Source organism: Pleurodeles waltl, chromosome 1_2, assembly GCF_031143425.1.
Source record: "Pleurodeles waltl isolate 20211129_DDA chromosome 1_2, aPleWal1.hap1.20221129, whole genome shotgun sequence".
In the NCBI taxonomy this organism is placed as follows: Eukaryota; Metazoa; Chordata; class Amphibia; order Caudata; family Salamandridae; genus Pleurodeles; species Pleurodeles waltl.
This window is the reverse complement of record NC_090437.1, coordinates 985,026,131-985,046,461: the sequence shown is the minus strand read 5'-3', so window position 1 is coordinate 985,046,461 and position 20,331 is coordinate 985,026,131. Positions and strand designations below refer to the sequence as shown.

The 20,331-nt window shown below is 45.3% G+C and overlaps 1 protein-coding gene across 1 annotated transcript in view; it reads right to left on the bottom strand.

Moving 5' to 3' along the window:
- Positions 1–19,211, bottom strand: part of LOC138295955 (myb-related transcription factor, partner of profilin-like) — a 33,613-nt gene extending 14,402 nt beyond the window's left edge. Inside the window, exon 1 of the mRNA XM_069234615.1 lies at positions 18,792–19,211. Within this exon, the coding sequence (XP_069090716.1) occupies positions 18,792–19,194 (403 nt within the window). The 5' untranslated portion in view covers positions 19,195–19,211. The remainder of the gene's footprint in view (positions 1–18,791) is intronic.
- Positions 19,212–20,331: the final 1,120 nt, after the last annotated feature.

Below are 20,331 nucleotides of genomic sequence, written 5' to 3'. Positions count from 1 at the left end.
TAAGCCTCATGGTAGTGAAAAGGGAATTTAGGAATGTATTTACCACCAGGACATGTAAAACTAAAAAGTATATGTCCAACACTGTAATTAAAATGGCCCATGCCCCATAGGCTGCCAAGGGCCTATGCTATGGGTTAAGTATATGCAATAAAAGAAACATTTAAGGCTTGGCAAGTGGGTTGTATTGCCAAGTCGAACCAGCAGTTTAACCCGTTCTGTGCCTTGGACGAGGTGACCTCGTCCAAGGCTACAGTTCCCGTGTGCCTTGGACGAGGTCACCTCTTCCAAGGCATGGGAACTGAGGGGAGCGCTAGCGTGCCCCCCCTGTGCGCCCCCCCACGGCGGGGATGGAAGGGGAAGACCTTCCCCTTCCACCCCCGAAACCCTCCCCCCGGCAATCTGATGACGTCAGCGCGCGCACAGCGCGCCGACGTCATCAAGTGTTGCCGGGACGCGCTGGAAGCCAATTGCTTCCAGCGCGTCGAGGGGAAAGGACTGTAAAAGGTGAGTCCTTCCCTTTTTTGGGGTTTTGGGGGGGGGAAAACAGACACAGGGGGAAAGGAAAGGGTTTTTCCTTTCCCCCTGTGCCTGTTTTCACTAGATTCCTGCTCCACGATCGCGGGCAGGGCCCGCGATCATGGAGCAGGAATCTCCACTAGACACCAGGGATTTTTTTATTTCTGTTTCTTTTGGGGGCGACCCCTTGGGCAAGGGTCGCCCTCCTGGGGGGGCTATTTTTTTTAGTATTTCGGCCCCCCCTGGGGGCAGATCGCCGATTTTTCGGCGGATCTGCCCCCTGGGGGGGCGAAATCCACTAGACACCAGGGATTTTTTTTTATTGTGTTTTTTGGGGGCAACCCCTTGGGCAAGGGTCGCTCTCCTGGGGGGCTATTTTTTTTCTGTTTCGGCCCCCCCGATGGCAGACCAGCCATGTTTTTGGACGATCTGGCACCCGGGGGGTTGGAAGCAAACTAGGCGCCAGGGATTGTGTGGTGTGTGTTTGGGGGCACCCCTTGGGCAACGGTCGCCCCCCCCAAAGTGGGGAAAGTTCGTATTGGCCATCTCTGCCCCTTTTGGGGGCAGATGGGCCTATTTTTGTAGGCCCATCTGCCCCCAAGGAGGGCAGAAACCACCAATACGCCAGGGATTTTTTTGTTTTCCCTTTTTTTTGTTTTGTGCTGGGGGTGCCTCCTTTGGGAAGGGTCCCCCCTAAAGGGGGCACAGAGGTGTTGCCCATTTCTGCCCCCCTTGGGGGCAGATTGGCCAATTTCTTTACGCCCATCTGCCCCCGAGGGGGGCAGGATCCACTTAGGTACCAGGGACAACTTCTAAGTTCTTGGTGGTGGGGTGTTTGTCAACTGGCGAAGTATTTGTATTTGTGATTATAACAATTTATTTCTTCTTTTTCTTCTAGTTCAACGCTTTTGCTTCCTTTGCTGTGGATCCTTGCGGTTTTGGCAGTAGTTGTCCTGCGGTTTGCATAGTTGCATGTTTTAGGTAAGTGAAAGCAATTTACTCCAAAGGAGTATTGTTGACATGCATGAATGACATGTTTGTAGGTGGTGTACTAAATGCAGTATTGTGTGTTTGAAATTGTCCTTAGATTTGAGCACAATGATATTTGTGTTGTCATATGTCTAATTTTCTTTTTTCTTTTTTCTTTTTAGTGGGATATCATTGGTGATTGCTGTGTCTGTGCAGAGTAGTTGCTTGGTGAGTAGCTTTTTCAGGCAAGTGAGTGGTATAGTTTTTTTAGTACATAACTCTTTGTGATAAAGCTACACTTTGTTTATTACTTATTTTAGTGCTAGTTGTTGTTGGCAATCCATTTGTTGTTAGTGAGGATCATGGCTAGCCGCAGAGTGATCGCTCAGCAGGTTGTTCGCATGCTCTTTGAGTCGTCTTCAGACCATGATTACGAGACTGACTCTGCATCTGAGGCAGAGGAGGAAGCAGGAGATTCTGGAAGTGAGTTTTCTGTCCGAGAGTATTCTTCTGATGAGGAAGCTACTCTCAGTGCAGATGAAGGGCCTGTGTTAGAGGAGGACATTGATGTGCCAAGAGTGCAGCAGCCTGGGGCTGAAGGGTTTCCCATTAGAAGACCTGACACCTGGATTGCCCCAAACATGGAGCAGCCACAATTACCTGCATTTACTGGTCTCCCAGGGTGTAGAGTTAATACGGAAAACTTAATGCCTGACCATTTCTTTCACTTGGTTATGGACGATGTATTTTTGGAAGAGATTGTGGAGCAGACAAATGTGTATGCAGAGCAATATTTGCGGGACAACGCTGCCAGACTTAAGCCTCAGTGTAGAGCTACTCAGTGGGTTCCCACATATCTGGAAGAGATGAAAAAGTTTTTAGGTTTGTCTTTTTTGATGGGGTTGATCAGGAAGCCGTCTCTGGCTTCTTATTGGTCTACTAGTCCCTTGATGGCAACGGCTATATTTCCTGCAACTATGACACGTAATCGGTATTTGCTTCTTCTTCGTATGCTGCATTTTGTAGACAATGCTTTAGCCTTGCCACAAGATCACCCTGATTGTGACCGTCTTTTTAAGATTAGGCCTGTCCTTGATTATTTTGTAGATCGGTTTTCAGAGGTCTATGTTCCAGGCAAAGAGATAAGTGTGGACGAGTCTTTGGTCCTTTTCAAGGGGCGTTTAGTTTTTAAGCAGTACATTCCTAGTAAAAGGGCACGGTATGGGATTAAATTGTATCTGCTGTCAGAAAGCAGTACAGGATATGTTTATAATTTCCAGGGTCTACACTGGTAGGGATTCCAGTATTGACCCTCCTGGTTGTCCGGCCACTTTTGGAGTAAGCGAAGAAATTGTGTGGGAACTTGCTAGACGGCTGTTTAACAAAGGTCACCATTTGTACGTAGATAATTTCTACACTGGAGTGCAGTTGTTCAAGGAGTTGTTTAGAGTGGACACTGTTGCTTGTGGCACAATCCGTTCTAACCAGAAAGGCTATCCAAGGGAGCTTGTCTGTAAAAAACTTGAGAGGGGACAGTGCAGTGCCTTGCGGAATAATGAGCTGCTAGCTCTGAAATTTTCAGACAGGAGGGATGTGTACATGCTATCTACCATCCATGATGAGAGTACTTCCCCTGTGACTGTTTGGGGTCAGGTTGCGGAAGTGCGCAAACCTGCGTGCATTTTGGACTACAATAGGCACATGGGTGGTGATGATAGAGTAGATCAGAGGTTGGAACCTTACACTGCTCTTCGTAATTCTTACGTGTGGTATAAAAAGTTGGCCCTACATTTATTTCATTTGGCAACTTTTAATGCCTTTATTGTATACAAGGATTGTTCACCTGAGTCAAGGATGACATTTGTTAAATTTCAGGAGTCGGTGATAGAAAGCCTTATTGTGGTGGAACCGGCAAGAGTTCCTAGAGTAGAAGTGGTGGAGGATGTGGCTAGATTGAAAGATCGGCACTTTCCAGATCACATTACTCCAACTCCCAAAAAAGACTTGCCCACAAAGAAATGTAGAGTATGTGCCCGGAGATTAATCCGGAGGGAGAGCCGGATGTACTGCCCCGAATGCCCTTCAAAGCCTGGGCTGTGTGTGCCCAGCTGTTATAGAAGTTACCACACAAAGAAAAACTTCTGGGAAATACCGTGAGCGTAAACTGTCTGTTTTATATTTTCATATGTTTCACGGTTGGCATCTCTGTCATGTTTTTTGTTAGAGCTTTTGTGTTTGTAGTTTTGTGCCTATTTTATAATTAGCTAGTGGTTTCTTTGTTGTTTATAAACAAAAAAAAAGTGATGGCGGTGTGCGTGGGGTGGCGCTTGGCTGGCGGTGTGCGTGGGGTGGCCCTTGGCTGGCGGTGTGCATGGGGTGGCGCTTGGCTGGCGGTGTGCTTGGGCTGGCGCTTGGCTGGCGGTGTGCTTGGGGTGGCGCTTGGCTGGCGGTGTGCTTGGGGTGGCGCTTGGCTGGTGGTGTGCTTGGGGTGGCGCTTGGCTGGCGGTGTGCTTGGGGTGGCGCTTGGCTGGCGGTGTGCGTGGGGTGGCGCTTGGCTGGCGGTGTGCGTTGGGTGGGGCTTGGAAGGCGATGTGCTTGGGGTGGGGCTTGGCTGGCGGTGTGCTTGGGGTGGCGCTTGGCTGGCGGTGTGCATGGAATTTGGCTGGCGGTGTGGGTGGGGTGGCGCTTGGCTGGCGGTGCCAGCCAAACGCCAGTCCACATTCTCATCAGCTGGTGTGATTCTTGTATCAGGCATGTGGGCGTATGTAAGTGAGGGGCCCTTGAGTGGTGCGGTCTGTCGCAGTGTCTGGCAGTGTGAATGGTCTTGTGCGTGTCATGTATGAAAGGTGTGTGAATGGACTGTAAAGTGGTTGGTGCCTTCTCACGGCTTTACAGCTCACGAGCTGTGAGTCATTGGTTCAGTTTTTTGCCTTTCAGTTATTAACAGTGCATTTCATTTTTGTGAAATCTCTTGTTAATAAAATTTGATCCACTGAACCATCACTCACCCTCGTGCTAAATCCAACCAGTATGTGTGGTAAAAATGACAAAACCTGCTCCGCTGTAATCAGGCGTCGCAGCACACCTGTGACACGCTAGGTGCCTCGGGTGGGACCCCGATGATGAAGCATGCCACCAACTTGATTGGTGGGTGAGGGGTCTTTTTCACATAACCTAAGTGCGTTTCTTTTCACAATTTTAGTGTTTGGCACATCACGGACGTATGTGGACACATCAAAATGATATATTACAAAACTACCTGTGTTTGGGGGGGAGGGGCCACATATGTTTTTGGTCCTGGGTGCAGCCTTCATCTAGGGAAACCTACCAAACCCAGACATTTTTTAAAACTAGACACCCCAAGGAGTCCAGGGAGGTGTGGCTTGCGTGGCTCCCCCAACATTTTCTTACACAGACTCCTCTGTAAACCTCAAAATTTGCTTAAAAAAGCATATTTTCCTGACTTCTTAGTAGGATCACCATTCCAGCACAAAATTCCTACTCCCCAGTTTTCCCCTCAGTCTCCCAAGTAAAATGACACCTCACTTATGTGGGTCCCCAAAGCAGAGTCAGTCTAAAGATGTATAAAAGAATATGTCCTTATAAACTCGCTGTGCTATCCCCTCTATCTCTACAAGTTTTGGGCCTTATTCTGTTGAAGGCACCTGGTCCACCCACACAAGTGAGGTATCATTTTTATCGGGAGACTTGGGGGAACGCTGGGTGGAAGGAAATTTGTGGCTCCTCTCAGATTCCAGAACTTTCTGTCACCGAAATGAGAGGAAAAGGTGTTTTTTTAGCCAAATTTTGAGGTTTGCAAAGGAATCTGGGTAACAGAACCTGGTCAGAGCCCCACAAGTCACCCCTTCCTGGATTCCCCTAGGTCTCTAGTTTTAAAAAATGCACAGGTTTAGTAGGTTTCCCTAGGTGCCGGCTGAGCTACAGGCCAAAATCCACAGATAGGCACTGTTTTCTATGAAAAAATGTGATGTGTCCACGTTGTGTTTTGGGCCATTTCCTGTCGCGGACGCTAGGCCTACCAACACAAGTGAGGTATCATTTTTATCGGGAGACTTGGGGGAACGCTGGGTGGAAGGAAATTTGTGGCTCCTCTCAGATTCCAGAACTTTCTGTCACCATAATGTGAGGAAAATGTGTTTTTTTAGCCAAATTTTGAGGTTTGCAAAGGATTCTGGATAACAGAACCTGGTCAGAGCCCCACAAGTCACCCCATCTTGGATACCCCTAGGTCTCTAGTTTTAAAAAATGCACAGGTTTGGTAGGTTTCCCTAGGTGCCGGCTGAGCTAGAGGCCAAAATCTACAGGTAGGCACTTTGCAGAAAACACCTCTGTTTTCTTTCAAAAAATGGGATGTGTCCACGTTGCGTTTTGGGGCATTTCCTGTCGCGGGCGCTAGCCTTACCCAAACAAGTGAGGTATCATTTTTATCGGGAGACTTGGGGGAATGCTGGGTGGAAGGAAATTTGTGGCTCCTCTCAGATTCCAGAACTTTCTGTCACCATAATGTGAGGAAAATGTGTTTTTTTAGCCAAATTTTGAGGTTTGCAAAGGATTCTGGGTAACGGAACCTGGTCAGAGCCCCACAAGCCACCCCATCTTGGATTCAACTAGGTCTCTAGTTTTAAAAAATGCACAGGTTTGGTAGGTTCCCCTAGGTGCCGGCTGAGCTAGAGGCCAAAATCTACAGGTAGGCACTTTGCAAAAAACAGCTCTGTTTTCTGTCAAAAAATGGGATGTGTCCACGTTGTGCTTTGGGGCATTTCCTGTCGCGGGCGCTAGGCCTACCCACACAAGTGAGGTATCATTTTTATCGGGAGACTTGGGGGAACGCTGGGTGAAAGGAAATTTGTGCCTCCTCTCAGATTCCAGAACTTTCTGCCACAGAAATGTGAGGAACATGTGTTTTTTTAGCCAAATTTTGAGGTTTGCAAAGGATTCTGGGTAACAGAACCTGGTCAGAGTCCCACAAGTCACCCCATTGTGGATTCCCCTAGGTCTCTAGTTTTAAAAAATGCACAGGTTTGGTAGGTTTCCATAGGTGCCGGCTGAGCTAGAGGCCAAAATCTACAGGTAGGCACTTTGCAAAAAACACCTCTGTTTTCTGTCAAAAAATGGGATGTGTCCACGTTGTGCTTTGGGGCATTTCCTGTCGCGGGCGCTAGGCCTACCCACACAAGTGAGGTATCATTTTTATCGGGAGACTTGGGGGAATGCTGGGTGGAAGGAAATGTGTGGCTCCTCTCAGATTCCAGAACTTTCTGCCACCATAATGTGAGGAAAATGTGTTTTTTTAGCCACATTTTGAGGTTTGCAAAGGATTCTGGGTAACGGAACCTGGTCAGAGCCCCACAAGTCACCCCATCCTGGATTCCCCTAGGTCTCTAGTTTTCAAAAATGCACAGGTTTGGTAGGTTCCCCTAGGTGCCGGCTGAGCTAGAGGCCAAAATCTACAGGTAGGCACTTTGCAAAAAACAGCTCTGTTTTCTGTCAAAAAATGGGATGTGTCCACGTTGTTCTTTGGGCCATTTCCTGTCGCGGGCGCTAGGCCTACGCACACAAGTGAGGTATAATTTTTATCGGGAGACTTGGGGGAACGCTGGGTGGAAGGAAATTTGTGCCTCCTCTCAGATTCCAGAACTTTCTGCCACAGAAATGTGAGGAACATGTGTTTTTGAGCCAAATTTTAGGGTTTGCAAAGGATTCTGGGTAACAGAACCTGGTCAGAGCCCCACAAGTCACCCCATCGTGGATTCCCCTAGGTCTCTAGTTTTCAAAAATGCACAGGTTTGGTAGGTTTTCGTAGGTGCCGGCTGAGCTAGAGGCCAAAATCTACAGGTAGGCACTTTGCAAAAAACACCTCTGTTTTCTTTAAAAAAAATGGGATGTGTCCACGTTGCGTTTTGGGGCATTTCCTGTCGCGGGCGCTAGGCCTACCCACACAAGTGAGGTATCATTTTTATCGGGAGACTTGGGGGAACATAGACTAGCAAAACAAGTGTTATTGCCCCTTGTCTTTCTCTACATTGTTTCCTTCCAAATATAGGAGAGTGTGTAAAAAAGACATCTATTTGAGAAATGCCCTGTAATTCACATGCTAGTATGGTCACCCCGGAATTCAGAGATGTGCAAATAACCACTGCTCCTCAACAACTTATCTTGTGCCCTTTTTGGAAATACAAAGGTTTTCTTGATAGCTATTTTTTACTCTTTATATTTCAGCAAATGAATTGCTGTATACCCGGTATAGAATGAAAACGCACTGCAGGGTGCAGCTCATTTATTGGCCCTGGGTACCTAGGGTTCTTGATGAACCAACAAGCCCTATATATCCCCGCAACCAGAGGAGTCCAGCAGACGTAACGGTATATTGCTTTCGAAAATCTGACATTGCAGGAAAAAGTTACAGAGTAAAACGTAGAGAAAAATCTATGTTTTTTTCACCTCAATTTCAATATCTTTCTTTTTCAGTTGTTATTTTCTGTAGGAAAACCGTGTAGGATCTACACAAATGACCCCTTGCTGAATTCAGAATTTTGTCTACCTTTCATAAACGTTTAGATTTCTGGGATCCAGCATTGGTTTCATGCCCATTTCCGTCACTGACTGGAAGGAGGCTGAAAGCACAAAAAATTGTAAAAATGGGGTATGTCCCAGTAAAATGCCAAATTTGTGTTGAAAAATTGGGTTTTCTGATTCAAGTCTGCCTGTTCCTGAAAGCTGGGAAGCTGGTGAGTTTAGCACCGCAAACCCTTTGTTGATGCCATTTTCAGGGGAAAAACCACAAGCCTTCTTCTGCAGCCACTTTTTCCCATTTTTTTGAAAAAAACGAAATTTTCACTGTATTTTGGCAAATTTCTGGGCCTCCTTCAGGGGAACCCGCAAAGTCTGGGTACCTCTAGAATCCCTAGGATGTTGGAAAAAAAGGACGCAGATTTGGCTTGGTTAGCTTATGTGGACAAAAAGTTATGAGGGCCTAAGCGTGAACTGCCCCACATAGGCAAAAAAAGGCCTGGCACAGGAGGGGGGAAAGGCCTGGCAGCGAAGGGGTTAAAACTGCATTCAAGCTGCAGTGACAGACCTGGGACATGATTACGGTGCTACTTAAGTGGGTGGCACAATAAGTGCTGCAGGTCCACTAATAGCATTCAATTTACAGTCCCTAGGCATATGGTATACCACTCTACAAGGAACACATAAGAAAGTTAAGTATGCAAATTAGGTGTAAGCCAATCAAACCATGTTTAGGGGAATGAGCACAAGCATGTTAACACTGGTTAGCAATGGTAAAGTGCATAGAGTCCTAAGGCCAACAAAAACCATTTTCAGCACAATAATGGAGGGAAGTAGTCAAAACGTTTGGGGGAAGACCAACCTAAAGCTAACAGGTCTGACTCCGACTAGTTAGATTATGTCATGGCTGAGCAACCCCAGGAAGGCCAGAGGTTGCTAACATCCACAAAGCTCATCTCCTCCCTTTGGACCCTAAAACACTTGTAAGCAAGCAATGCCACCATTAGTTTCCCTCATGCGGCTCTTACTTGAGGGCAATGGTAGCATTAACTCACACACATCTACATTTTAATGTAACACTTTATTGTAACACACAGTGGCATACATTGCATATATGTGTATAGTAGTTGTGGTCAAATTATGGTCAACCTCCTTCATGCTCATTAATTTATATGGTCCCTATGTAGGCATACCCAGCTTTCATTTCATGATTATCCTATATAGATGCTCTGTGATCAAAATGCAGATATGACAGGAGGAGATGGTCTCAATCCTACCATGAATCTGGTGTTGTACAGAGTTCAGCAAAGAGTTAGACACTGGACCCTACCCCCTTCTGTGTATCAATGGTATAGATAGAGAGTGGACATGCGTAGTTTAGCTCATAGTTGGATGCAAGGATCTGAGAGAAATGTTACAAGTTACTCATTGATTCAAAAGATCTTCTTGCGCATTGATGACTGGTTGATATCTTGGGCTGTAACAAGATGGGTGTCAATGGAAAAATTATCCTGATGACCTTCTCACGTCAATCAGTGATGGCTAATCAGTGAGATTTTTAGGTTTAAAGCTGATAACTTAACTAATTAGTCCTTAAAGTCAGAAGCTAGGGAAGCAAACGTTAAAAAAGTTTTCAAATCAGTTTGGTTTGAGAAACTTCTGAGGTTTCCATATGGGGAGAATGTATTTCTAAAGAGAACAGATGTTGTACGTTTTAGAGGTAGAATATAGAATTGGAAGAGCAATACAAAAAACTCTACATGGTGGCATACATTTGTGTGCATTGGCTGTTTTCATTTGATAGCAGAGGTGACAATGAACTTTATAGGTAACAATGTGCAGTTTACTAGATACGACGAGAGAGGAAAAACAACAAAACAAATTTAAGGCCACAGTACAATACTATTAGTAAACAGTTTTCTGATGGGTCAATGTTCTTTCAATGGTAGGATATTCTAGATACTTTTAATATTCAGTCTTCTGACCTAACCTCGTCTAAAGCATGATTAGCAATAGCTAGGGCATAATCCATATAATGCCATGAGTGGATAGATGATGTAAGTGGAACATTACCAAGGCCCATTACTGAAGAGGACGTAATAAATACAGTGAAATGTTTTGGTGTTGAGAAGGCTCCAGATGTGATTGAACGTATGGATGAATATTTGAGGAGTATCAAGATTTAGCTCCTTTCAAAGATATCAAAATTGGCTCCCTTTGATGTATGGCAATGCAGGTTGTTATAATGGCACACTTAAAGCTAGGCAAAGATAGGCTCTTTGTATAGGGCTCTTTTCCCTGAATAAAATGGATAATAAACTCCCTGCTAAAATAGTAGCAAATTGACATACAGCCTTATGGTTTCCTTAGTACTGCCAGTCCAGGTGAGTTTTAATCAGGAAGATCCACATTGAATCCATTATCACACTATTCATTCGATGCCTTCAATTGGTCCTTATTAACTGGAGAGACTTGCTATGTGCATTTGATTCTATGAGGTAGTCATACCATATATAGGCCCATATTTATACTTTTTCATGCAAAACTGCGCTAACGCAGTTTTGCGTGAGAAAGTATACCACCGGCTAGCGCCATTCCAAGATGCCAGCCGGGCGCCTTATTTATGGAATAGCGAAATCCATCGCAAAAGGTGGGCTAACTTCAAGGAAAATTACGTTAGCCGGGTGGGGTGGCGGTATGGAAGAAGGGGGTTTTGCACCAAAAATGACAATAGGCTGGTTAGAGTAAAAAAAAGATGACTCTAACCAGCCTAGCGTCATTTCTTGATGCTAGACCTACCATACCACATGACTCCTGTCTTATATAATACAGGAGTCATGCCCACCACCCCAATGCCCAGCACAGGGGACAAGGGTCCTCTGGGCATGGCCATTGCACCCAGTGCCATGTATGGGGACCCATTTCAGGGCCCCCAACGGCATTTTAAAAAATAAAGCAAAATACTTACCTCTGCTTACCTATACTTACCTGGGATGGGGTCCGCCATCCTCCGCTGTCCCTTAGGTGTGAGTAGGGGTGTCCCTGGAGCCTGGGGAGGGCACCAGGTCCCCTAGTGCCTGCCCTGACCCAGGCGTTAAATAATGGCGCTAAGCAAGGTTAGCGACATTATTTAGGCCCGCCTCCCTCCCGCGCACAATTTTTTGGAATGGCGTTAGCCGACAGTGTATTTTTTCTTGCAAAACTGCGTTAGCACAGTTTTAAGAGAAAAAGTATAAATATGGGCCTTAGAGTCATTTTTGGCCAGGGAACGCCTACCTTGCATCTCATTGGCACAAGGTAGTTTCCTGCTAGCAAACAATTAGGTTAACTCTATAACTTTGGCGCTTGACGGGTCTAGTGCCAAAGTATAAATATGGAGTTACGTTTGCGCTGAATTAGCGTAAAATAAATGGCGCTAATTCAGCGCAAAGCTAATATGAATATGCCCCATAGTGCTTTAAAGAACAGACATACACAAAAGCTTCCTTGACACAGCTAAGCTATACATTGTCTCACAAATGGGGGGGATATACCGTCTGTCATATTACAATCCCATAATAGCCTATGGTGATCGTAATACGGTAGACAGGCTATCCGCCATGTTTGTGATGGAGAAATGCAATGACATTTGTAACAGAGTAACCATCCACCAAACTGTAAATCAGGCCCTAAGTCCTCTCAGCAAGCATCTGGGAAAGTGTGGGGCAAGGGCAAAGAGGTATGTACCTCTCAAAGTCCAAAGGAATCTCCTAGTGCAACAAACTGAAATCAGTTAAAGTCCAGTGGTAACGCCTATGGATCTGAAGATTTCATTGTCCAATCCCTTTGCATCACATGACAGTCATCTGGAACATGCTTGGTAGTTACCAAAATAGTCCCGGGAAGGTATCCGTTCTTGGTGTCCTGTACGACTTTGCAACAATATGAACAGGGCTAGTCTTCACATTCTCAGCCTCTAAGTGTACCGACCTAAAGGTTAATTTCTTAGGCCCTCAATGAGTAAAACAGTAGCACATCTATTTCCAAACCAAAATTTCATATTAAAGGCCCCTGAAAAGAAATGACAAGTTAGCAGAAAAGAAATCAGTTTCCCACATTAATGAGGGTTTGGGCCTATCATGCCTAGTGTGGCTAAACTAAGGCAAAATTAGAATTGGACACTTTATTCAGATTAATCATAACGTATAAACTTTTCAATTATAAAACTGTCAGTAATAATTCTCACTTAAACTTCATGTTTCACTAGATGCAAAAGAAAGATTTCTTCAAAATTGGCTTAACCATTAATACATACATGTTATGAAAATCATTATCATTTTAAGGGTAAATACTCTAGTAACATCAAAATTAGTGTAAAATCTTAATCAATAGCTACATTTCAATTAATATGGTTATATCACACACATTTTTTTTTCTCTACTGCAGTGAATGCACCTCGATATGGTCTGTAAGTGCACCACTTCACATAATTAGCTTGTTGTAAATTCACACATTATAACCCCTTCGCTGCCAGGCCTTTTCCCCCCTCCTGTGCCGAGCCTTTTTTTGGCTATTTGGGGCAGTTCGCGCTTAGGCCCTCATAACATTTGTTCACATAAGCTACCCACGCCAAATTTGCGTCCTTTTTTTCCAACAACTAGGGATTCTAGAGGTATCCAGACTTTGTGGGTTTTCCTGATGGAGACAAGAAATTAGCCAAAATACAGTGAAAATTCAGTTTTTTTCAAAAAAATGGGAAAAAAAGGGCTGTAGAAGGCAGCTTGTGGTTTTTTCCCTGAAAATGGCACCAACAAAGGGTTTGTGGGGGCAAGATCACCATCTTCACAGCTTTCAGGAACAGGCAGACTTGAAATGGAAAACCCAATTTTTCAATACAATGTTGACATTTTACTGGGACATACCCCATTTTTACTATTTTTTGTGCTTTCAGCCTCCTTCCAGTTAGTGACCAAAATGGGTGAGAGACTAATGCTGGATCCCAGAAAGCTAAACATTTCTAAAAAGGAGACAAAATTCTGAATTCAGCAAGGGGTCATTTTTGTAGATCCTACAAGTGTTTCCTACAGAAAATAACAGCTGAAATAAACAAATATTGAAATTGAGGTTAAAAAAACAGCAATTTTTCTCCACGTTTTACTCTGTAACTTTTTCCTCCGATGTCAGATTGTAGAAAGCAATATACCGTTACGTCAGCTGGGCTCTTCTACTTGCAGGGATATATAGGGCTTGTAGGTTCATCAAGAACTCTAGGTACCCAGAGCCAATAAATGAGCTGCACCTTTCAATGGGTTTTTATTCTATACCGGGTATACAGCAATTCATTTGCTGAAATATAAAAAGTGAAGAAAAGGTATCAAGAAAACCTTTGTATTTCCAAAATGGTCACAAGATAAGGTGGTGAGAAGCAGTGGTTATTTGCACATCTCTGAATTCCAGGGTGCCCAAACTACCATGTGAATTACAGGGCATTTCTCAAATAGACGTCTTTTTTACACACTGCCTTACATTTGGAAGGAATAAATGTAGAGAAAGACAAGAGGCAATAACACTTATTTTGCTATTCTGTGTTCCCACAAGTCTCCTGATAAAAATGGTACCTCACTTGTGTGGGTAGGCCTAGCGCCCACGAAAGGAAATAGCCCAAAACACAACGTGGACACATCACATTTTTTCACAGAAAACAGGGGTGTTTTTTACAAAGTGCCTACCTGTGGATTTTGGCCTCTAGCTCAGCCGGCACCTGAGGAAACCTAGCAAACCAGTGCATTTTTGAAAACTAGACACCTAGGGGAATCCAAGATGGGGTGACTTGTGGGGCTCTGACCAGGTTCTGTTACCCAGAATCCTTTGCAAACCTCAAAATTTGACCAAAAAAACACTTTTTCCTCTCATTTCGGTGACTGAAGGTTCTTGAATCTGAGAGGAGCCACAAATTTCCTTCCACCCAGCGTTCCCCCAAGTCTCCCGATACAAATGGTACCTCACTTGTGTGGGTAGGCCTAGCGCCCAAGAAAGGAAATGGCCCAAAACACAACGTGGACACATCAAATTTTTTCACAGAAAACAGGGGTGTTTTTTACAAAGTGCCTTCCTGTGGATTTTGGCCTCTAGCTCAGCCAGCACCTTGGGAAACCTAGCAAACCAGCGCATTTTTGAAAACTAGACACCTAGGGGAATCCAAGATGGGGTGACTTGTGGGGCTCTGACCAGGTTCTGTTACCCAGAATCCTTTGCAAACCTCAAAATTCGACCAAAAAAACACTTTTTCCTCTCATTTCGGTGACAGAAAGTTCTGGAATCTGAGAGGAGCCACAAATTTCCTTCCACCCAGCGTTCCCCCAAGTCTCCCAATAAAAATGGTACCTCACTTGTGTGGGTAGGCCTAGCGCCCACAAAAGGAAATGGCCCAAAACACAGCGTGGACACATCACATTTTTACACAGAAAACAGTGCCTTCCTGTGGATTCAGGCCTCTAGCTCAGCTGGCACCTGAAGAAACCTAGCAAACCAGTGCATTTTTGAAAACTAGAAACCTAGGGGAATCCAAGATGGGGTGACTTGTGGGGCTCTGACCAGGTTCTGTTACCCAGAATCCTTTGCAAACCTCATAATTTGGCCAAATAAATACTTTTTCCTCTCATTTCGGTGACAGAAAGTTCCGGAATCTGAGAGGAGCCACAAATTTCCTTCCACTCAGCGTTCCCCCAAGTCTCCCGATATAAATGTACCTCATTTGTGTGGGTAGGCCTAGTGCCCACGAAAGGAAATGACCCAAAACATAACGTGGACACATCAAATTTTTTCACAGAAAACAGAGGTGTTTTTTGCGAAGTGCCTACCTGTGGATTTTGGACTCTAGCTCAGCCGGCCCCAGGGGGGGCAGAAAAGGCCTAAAATAAATTTGTCCCCCAACTCCCCCGGGGAGCGACCCTTGCCTACGGGGTCGCTCCCCCTGCATGACATTGGCGCAAAAAAAAAAACGGTGCCTAGTTGTTTCTGCCACCCTTGGAGGCAGATTGACCTAAAATCCACTGATCTGCCCCCAAGGGGGGCAGAAATGGTCTAAATACAATTTGCCCCCCCAGGGGAGCGACCCTTTCCTAATGGGTCGCACCCCATCTCTAAAAAACAAAAAAAAACAAAAAAAACACAAACAAAAAATTTGCCCTGGCGCCTACAGGTTTCTGCCCCCCACGGGGGCAGATCAGCCTAATAACAATAGGCCGATCTATGGCCTAAAATAAATGTGCCCCACCCCGGGGAGCGACCCTTGCCTACAGGTTCGCTCCCCTTGCGTGACATTGGCGCAAAAAAAAATCCCTGGTGCCTAGTTGTTTCTGCCCCCCTTGGGGGCAGATTGACCTAAAATACGCCGATCTGCCCCCAAGGGGGGCAGAAATGCTCTAAATACAATTTGCCCCCCAGGGGAGCGACCCTTGCCTGTTGGGTCGCTCCCCATCTCCAAAAAATCAAACAAACAAAAAAAAACCACAAAAAAAAACATTCGCCCTGGTGCCAATAGGTTTCTGCCCCCCCGAGGGCAGATCGGCCTAATAACAATAGGCCGATCTGCCCCCGGGGGGGCAGAAATGGCCTAATAACAATAGGCCGATCTGCCCCCGGGGGGGCAGAAAAGCCCTAAAATAAATTTGCCCTCCTATTCCCCCCAGGGAGCAACCCTTGCCCACGGGGTCGCTCCCCTTGCGTGACGGCGCAAAAAAAAAGATCCTTGGTGCCTAGTGGTTTCTGCCCCCTTGGGGGCAGATTGACCTAAAATCGGCCGATCTGCCCCCAAAGCAGGCAGAAATGGCCTAAATACAATTTGCCCCTCCAGGGGAGCGACCCTTGCCTAAGGGGTCGCTCCCCATCTGTAAAACAACAACAAAAAATCCCTGGTGCCTAGTGGTTTCTGCCCCCTAATTAAAATAGGCTGAAATGGCCTAAAATAAATTTGCCCCCCAGGGGAACGACCCTTGCCTTAGGGGTCGCTCCACTTGCGTGAAATTCACGAGAAAAAAAAAAACTCCCTGGTGTCTAGTGGTTTCTGTCCCCCTTGGGGGCAGATTGGCGTCATAAAAATAGGCCAATCTGCCCCCAAGGGGGGCAGAAATGGCCTAAATATAATTTGCCCCCTATGGGAGCGACCCTTGCCTAAGGGGTCGCTCCCCACCTCTAAAATCAAAAACAAAACAAAAAAATATTTTTTTTTTTATGCCTGGTGCCTAGAGGTTTCTGCCCCCCCTGCTTTACAATCCGGCTTTTGAAATGCTCAGAGAGACTTCAAAGGGAAGGAAATACATTTCCTTCCATTTTAAGCCTCTCCAGGCCTCCTCCACATGATCAGAAGAGAAATGCTTTGCGCTAGCTCTCCCTCCGGGCTCTGTGCCCAGGACGTAACCAGTACGTCCTGGGCACAGAAGGGGATAATTCAGTGATTATCACATATAGATCAACATTGTGACATCAACGGTAGCTGCCAAATTTCTGCTGCACCACCCATTGTAAAAGAATTACCACTTTGGATGCATCCCTATCACCTACTCTGTTTGTGAACCACCATCCAAATTCATCTACAGCAGCTGCCATTCGGGGACACAAGATATGAGCCTCCTGTACATGGAAATATATTGGGCAGGCCAGAATGGGAAAATCAGGGGCAGGTTGTCATATGGCTTCAGTTACAATAGATCCAGGTTAATGGAAATTATTTTGTAACTAATAAGGTCTCCAGAACGACATTGCCACCAGTGCTTATTCCCATTGCCATTGAGCTATTGGCCTGCTTGTTGCATGAGTTTCGCGTGTAAGGAGCCTGGAGTTACAAAATAGGAATTCGCTAGTTTATTGTCAGCTGACTAATTTTGCTCTTTATCAAGAGCACATTTAAAACAATGAAATTAATTTATATTTATTTCATTTATACCTTTCACAGATTTTACAATGCTCAACTGAGATAGAAACGAAACCTAACAGAAAGAGAAACCTCTCCTAATATCTGTGGACTAAGGAGAGCACCAACAAATATAGAATGTACAGGAAGAGCTTAAAATATTAATTAAAAAGCAGCAATGGTAGTGCAACCACTAATAATGATGCTGTGGAGAATGTAAAAAACATACCACTTTCCAAACATAGTAGATATCCAAATTTGAGATAAAGAGCAAGACTTAAAAGACTTAAAAGAAGCAAGAACTAGCTCTTCAACACCAAGAGGGATAATATTAAGAGACTTAGGGCCAGATGTAGCAAACTTTTGCGAGTCGCAAATGGCCCGAATCGCTATTTGCGACTCCGCAAAATCGGAAATGGGATGCAAAAATTTGGGGATGCAAAATTTGCGACCCCATTTAGCGACCCGCTAATAGGAAGTTGCAATTTGCGAGTCGCTAACCATATGCAATAGCAACGCGCAAATTGCGACTAGTCGCAAAAAGCCCAGTTTGCATGTCCAATTTACCACTAACTCAGAGCAGGTGGTAACCATTACCAAAGTATAAAAGGAGACCCAGAAGGCATCTGGGTTACTCAAGATGGCGGAGATATACCTGATAGCAGTGAGGAGGAGAGCCGACGCAGCCCAGCAGAGGAGGAGGAGGAACCAGAGACAGGAGAAGATTTACAGAACAAGACTCTTTTCCAGCAAACTGAGGAGGAAATCTATGATAAATATAGACTTAGCAGCGCAGCTATACTAGATTTAATAGATTTACTCAAACCACAGCTAGAACGCCAGACTGTGCGCGGCTGCGCCATCCCTACGCATGTGCAAGTGCTATGCTCACTGCACCTCTTGGCCTCGGGGAGCTATCAGGGGGTCATTGCTGTGGCAGGTGGGGTATCCCAAAGGGCACTATCAAGGTTCTTCAGGGCATTCCTAGATGCCATACTCACATACAAGTCCCGATACATATACATACCCAGGAATGAGGCAGAAATTAACAGCACCAAGTTGGACTTTTACCGGATTGCACACTTTCCCCATGTCTTAGGGTGTGTAGATGGGACACATATTCAAATATGTCCTCCTGCAAACCTGGAATATCTGTTCTGCAATAGAAAGTGTACCCACTCACTCAATATTCAGGTGGTATGTGACGCCCATTATGTCATCACTGACATGGTTGATAAATTTCCAGGCAGTACTCATGACTCCTACATTTTTAGGCACAGTGGGATACACCAACGCCTGGAACGTGGGGAGTTTGGAGACGGATACCTCCTAGGTAGAGCTGCATACACCTTGTAGACATGCACACAGACCAATGTGCAAACCAACCATGACTTGCTAACAGTGTACGTTTTGTGTCCAACAGGTGACAGTGCATATGCACTACGGCCATGGATACTGACTCCTTACTTAACACCCAGCAATGAATGTGAGAGGCGATACAACAGTGCACATAAGAGGACCAGGAACTTGATTGAAAGAACCTTCGGATTGCTGAAAGCACGGTTCAGATGCCTCCACCGAAGTGAGGGTTCCCTCAGTATACCCCCAAAACAGCATTCAAAATAGTTGTGACATGCGCTATCCTGCACAACATTGCCACCCGACGTGGGCTACCTCTCACCCCTGCAGACCCAGATTCTGAGGATGAAGAACTTCCTAATAAACAATTGCCTATTAACTGCATACTTGACTACATTGCCCATAATGCATCATGCTGGTGTTTGCTACTCTGAAATGGAGCTATCTTGGTTGTGCATGCCCCTGTGTACATGGTGGGTGGGGGTATGGCATTGATGGGGGTACAGGTATATCACATGGTACTCACCGGTTGATGGTCCGGGCTCAGAGGTGTCCAGTTCTCCAAATCCAGTTACAGACTCTGGCTCCAGGGTCTCCTCCACCCTTTCCTCCAGGGGTGTGGGTGGTGGTATGGTAGATGGTCCCCCTCCTGTGCCTCTCATCTCCCGGAGCCTTTCTGCCACCCTCTCCTCGGTCCGGGAGCGGAGGTCGTACCACCTCTTCTTTAGTTCATCCACACTCCTGTGGCTGACCCCCAGGGAGTTTACCTTCTCCTGGATTTCCTGCCAAATTCGTTTTTTGGCAGAGTCTGGCACATTGAGGGCTGCCTTCCCAAAAAGCTCATCATGGTGCTGACAGCACTCATCTGTGAGCACCTCCAGCTCCTTCTCTGCAAACTTGAGCTTTCTCTTCCTGGGAGTGTCAGCCATTGTTGCTGGTGCTCTGTTTGCTGTGCTGCAGTTAAAATGGGTGTGGTCCTCCCTCCTCCCAGGTGTATTTGTAAACTTCCTGGCTGTGATGTCATCATCATGTGCCAGGAAGTGTTTTCCTGAGTGTTCTGGAGTGGTTTCTGGAGTGTTCTGCAGCACCTGCTTTCAATTTTCAGCACAGTCGCAATTTGCGACACCCACTCGCAAATTGCGAGTCCGTTTTTTGCGCGGTCGCAAAAAGCAACCTCGCAAACAGCGGACTCGCTATGTGCGGTGCGACTCCGGGTGCGAGTCGCAATTTGTCCGCGCAATTTCTACCTGCATTCCAGTTAGCGACACGTAAATTGCGAGTCGCACATGCTCGCAAATTGCGAGTTGCTAATTTTTTTTTACCTACATCTGGCCCTTATTTCTCACTTTTGTTGAAGAAGTCATGAGACAGTTGCCCTAGCTCTTAAATCTAAAGAGAATAATTACTGGAAACATTAAAGAAGAAAAACGAGCCACTGCTGCCTTTGAAAGATGCAGTGAGCTAGATATACCTAACATCCTGAAATTAGCTCACACAAAGGAAAACCTTATCCTGTATGATACAGGATAAAATAGGAGTAATAGGTTTTAGCACTACTAGCAATACCATTATATACACAAGGCACAACATAGTAAATGGAAGGCACATTCAGTTCAAGTTGTCCAGCATCCTTTGGACAGATCTATACAATACATTGATAGTATTGTACTATCAAACTACAATTTTACAACTAATTTACTCTTATTACCAAGCAAACAAAACAGGATATACATATATATAGTAGTAGGTAGTTATAGTTAGAACCTAGTTTCCATAGGAAGAAAGTTTTTTGTTTTGTTAATAACTTTCATGCCGCTTGTCGAATCTTCACGAAATTTTCAAAACGTATATTTCAGTCAGTTCAGCTGCTGTCTTAAATGTTTTGGGCTGATCCGTGGAGTGGGGGCCGAGAAAAAGGTGAGTCCCAAAACGTGTTTTCCCCCATGCATTTTACCATAGGGATTTTAAACAAAACTACAGCCCAAACCGCTGAACAGAATTACACCAAATTTGGCAGAAAGCTTGCTCTTGGTTCGGAAAGCACACTTGTTGTGATTTGGTGTAAA